Raw genomic sequence first — 3616 nt, forward strand, 5'->3', positions numbered from 1 at the left:
GACACGATATTATTTGATTGATATATATAAATAAATAATCCAACACAAGATGATATTATATATATTTTGTTGATGGTAATAAATAATATTTGTATTAGATTATACACGATATAACATACAATCACCTATATATGTATCCTTTTTCTGAAATTATTTGTCATGACTTTATTTAAATTAAGGATCTACGTGATCGGCCTTTCTATTTCTACAGAAATAGTATCCAGAGAATCTAATAAATTAATGTGATTTTTCCGGATAATGTTATCTTCATTCTTCCCTATCAAACACATCGCAACTTGAAAAGGACCCATAACAAGAGAATCTAATTAATTAATAGGATGAAAGTACTTGGTCTAGTAATTAAAATATTTTAGTTATTAAATTTCAAGTTGATCATATTTGTTTTGTGATTGTAGTTACTTTGTCTAGTAATTAAATATTTTAGTTATTAAATTTCAAGTAGATCATATTTGTTTTTTGATGGTAGTTATTTTTTATGAAATTGCAAAAAAAAAAAAAAAGTTTCAAACGTAGGATCTTATATTTGTTCATATATTTTTATAATCATACAAATTAAATAACTGTCGTCTAACATTTGCAATAACTATAAAATTTTAGATTATGATCTAATGATTTCTCATAAGATTTTTATTTTGTTATTCATAGACCATTATTTTTTTAAAAAAAAAATCCATAAATTACAAGAAAAATATAAAGAATGGCATTAGCTTTTTTGAAATTATATTCTTGCCTCCTATCTGATTCGAGTTAACCGCTCATTTGACTGTTAAAGAAGAATACTTCAAATAGTAAGATTTAAATTATTGTTCCAAAAAATAAAAGTAATCAGTGAAAATTTCTGCCCTGTTACCAATTTTTTCCCTTTACATGTTGCCATAATGTTGGTCTTGTAGATTTATTAATTTGTGATCGTACGATTTCTCAAGATTGATTGTTAATTCTTGTGGTGTCTACGACTTGTTCCCTCGTTCAGTTTGATGCTTAATACATTTTATACTTAATAATCCATATTCAATTGGGCGTGCTTATCTTCTTCTTCTTCTTCTTCTTTTTTTTTTCGTATTTAGATTGTGTAGGGCATCATTCTAAAAAAAACGCTCCCTATCAAAACTTTTTTTATACACAAAACTTGAATTCAAGACTTCTGATTAAAAGAAGAGCAGTTTCAACCACTACACCACATCTCTCGGTGATATTGGGTGCAAATTATAGCACAAGTCTTGATAAATTGCGAGAAGCATTTCAAATTTGCGGCTGTAATGGCATTTCATCGAGTTTTTAGTTTTGTGATTGTACCCATAATCTCTTTACATTTAATTAAACTTTAGTTAGTACTTTTTAAACTATCTCACATCAAGAGAGAATAAGGTGGCACTTTGACCATCCTTGATGTTCGTACAGGTAATTGGGGTGGATAAAATTTTTAGATTTAGCAAACATAAAAATTATATTTGTATGTTATAGCTATAGTTTGTATAATTGCGCTTCATAGCAAACTTTATGTTTGCTATGGAGCATCAGATTTGTATAAATCGTTGGCAGTCTGTCATTTGTATAAATCGTTGGCAGCCTCTCATTTGTATAAATCGTTGACAGTCTCTCGTTTGTATAAATCGTTGACAGCTTTGTATAATTATAAGTGTATAAGATGAAAATATATGTATTTGTATCTGTATATAAAATTTTCTCTCGCTTTATACAAACACAAACGCAATTTATACATTTGTGTTTGTATAAAGTGAGAGTGGCGAGCGAGATTCTCTAGGGAGAGAGGCGAATGAAAAGATATGTATATATACAGTTGTCTCTCGCTTTATACAAACACAAATATAATTTATACATTTGTGTTTGTATAAAGTGAGAGAGGCGAGAGAGAGACTGGTGAGCGAGACCAGGAGAGTGGCGAGCGAGAAATCTGGGGAGAATAGCGATGGCAAAGTGTTTGCTACAGATTAGAATTAAATGAAACAGTGGTTATAACATTTAATTTGAATTAATAATTTGCTATTTTATATAATTTTCCCATAAAATTTCAATATATTAAAGAAAAAATAGTTCAAGTACGTATGTGCATGCATGATCTCATGAAGATTGCAAATAATTCAACTGGCACTGCAATATATATATATTAATAAATTTATATATTTTTTAAAGCAAATCAAAGTAAAACATCTCAATTGATTTCAGCGAAAACCAAAAATAACAAAGAAACAACCGTGTAATACCACAAATAAAGTGGGAAGAGTGAGTAGTATGTAGATCGTCTTAAACTAGAAATAAAATAAATAAAATTTTCAGCTTAGCATTCAAATACCACGATGATTTGGAAAAGTAGTGAAGGAAAGTCCCATCATTGGAATAGCAAAAGAGGTATCTACTACAAGTCGTCGCTCGAATGTATCACTTGCTTCCAATATATCATTTACCGCCAACCAATAACATTCTTTTATTTTCTTCATACTCAAGCACTGCAATTTCTTCCCCTTTAATCCGTCTCGCCGGAAAATCTTCACTGGAGAGACTTTCTGCCGGTGCTTCTTTCCTCCGGCTTCAACCTGGACTACCGGTAACTTCTTCCGCCGGAATGACATTTTACGGCGGGCATGACTGAATATGGATGTGGAATTGGCATGGCTTTTACTTTTGTTGAAGCTATTTTGGTTCGAATAAGCCATTTTTGTGTTATAAGTATTAATTACTTATTTTTTGTTCGAATAATTTTGTTTGTTGAACTAATGTATTTATAAGGAAATCATATGAATAACGAAGAGTTGAACATGAGACGCATAATGCCAATTACTTCAGCTCAACTAATAAGTGATTTGGTTTGAGGATAGAGAGAATCATAAAATTATCTCATATCTATTAGATACGATATTTTTTGATTGAGATATATAAAAAAAACAATCCAACACAAGATTATATTATATTATATTTTGTGGATGGTACTAAACAATAGTTACATTAAATTATACACGATAAAACTTAGTGTGTAGTCACTTATATATGTATCCCTTTTTAAAAACTGATAGATTAGACTTTATCTAAGTTGAGTATCAATCGGAAGAACATCTCTATCTTTACGAGATAGGATAAGGTCTACATAGATACTTTATTCTCACATATCTCACTTGTGGTATTACATTAAATATGTTATTGTTGTAGTAGAATGTGAAATAAAAACATGTAATGAAGGAAATAAATCATTTAAAGATAACGAGTGAGACTTTCTTCAATGGTTAAGCACATTCATTATTCAGCCATTAGTCAAAAATTTGAGTCACACTAAAAAGATAAAGTGGGTTGTTTTTCATTTGGACTATATACTCATGAAATTGTACACCTAAAAATGGATGTATTCTAGTTCGATAAAAATTTGGTAAAGATTGTCATCTCTANTCATTTGGACTATATACTCATGAATTGGTTTACTCATGAAATTGTACACCTAAAATTGGATGTATTTAGAGTTCGATAAAAATTAGGTAAAGATTGTCATCTCTAAACAGAACAACAAACAACACTTCTGATTTTGCCATTTAAAACATATATTAGATTAGCTGTGCTAATTGATTAGCATATGCCATCAAATGAA

At 29.5% G+C, this 3616-nt stretch overlaps 1 protein-coding gene across 1 annotated transcript; it reads right to left on the reverse strand.

Annotated features, from left to right (window-relative positions):
• Positions 1–2265: 2265 nt before the first annotated feature.
• Positions 2266–2720, reverse strand: LOC125851588 (uncharacterized). Its single transcript, XM_049531361.1, has one exon. The coding sequence runs from the start codon at positions 2694–2696 to the stop codon at positions 2328–2330; it is 369 nt and encodes a 122-aa protein (XP_049387318.1). The 5' UTR covers positions 2697–2720; the 3' UTR covers positions 2266–2327.
• Positions 2721–3616: the final 896 nt, after the last annotated feature.

The sequence above is a fragment of the Solanum stenotomum genome, unplaced genomic scaffold (assembly GCF_019186545.1).
Source record: "Solanum stenotomum isolate F172 unplaced genomic scaffold, ASM1918654v1 scaffold27412, whole genome shotgun sequence".
NCBI classification, from domain to species: Eukaryota; Viridiplantae; Streptophyta; class Magnoliopsida; order Solanales; family Solanaceae; genus Solanum; species Solanum stenotomum.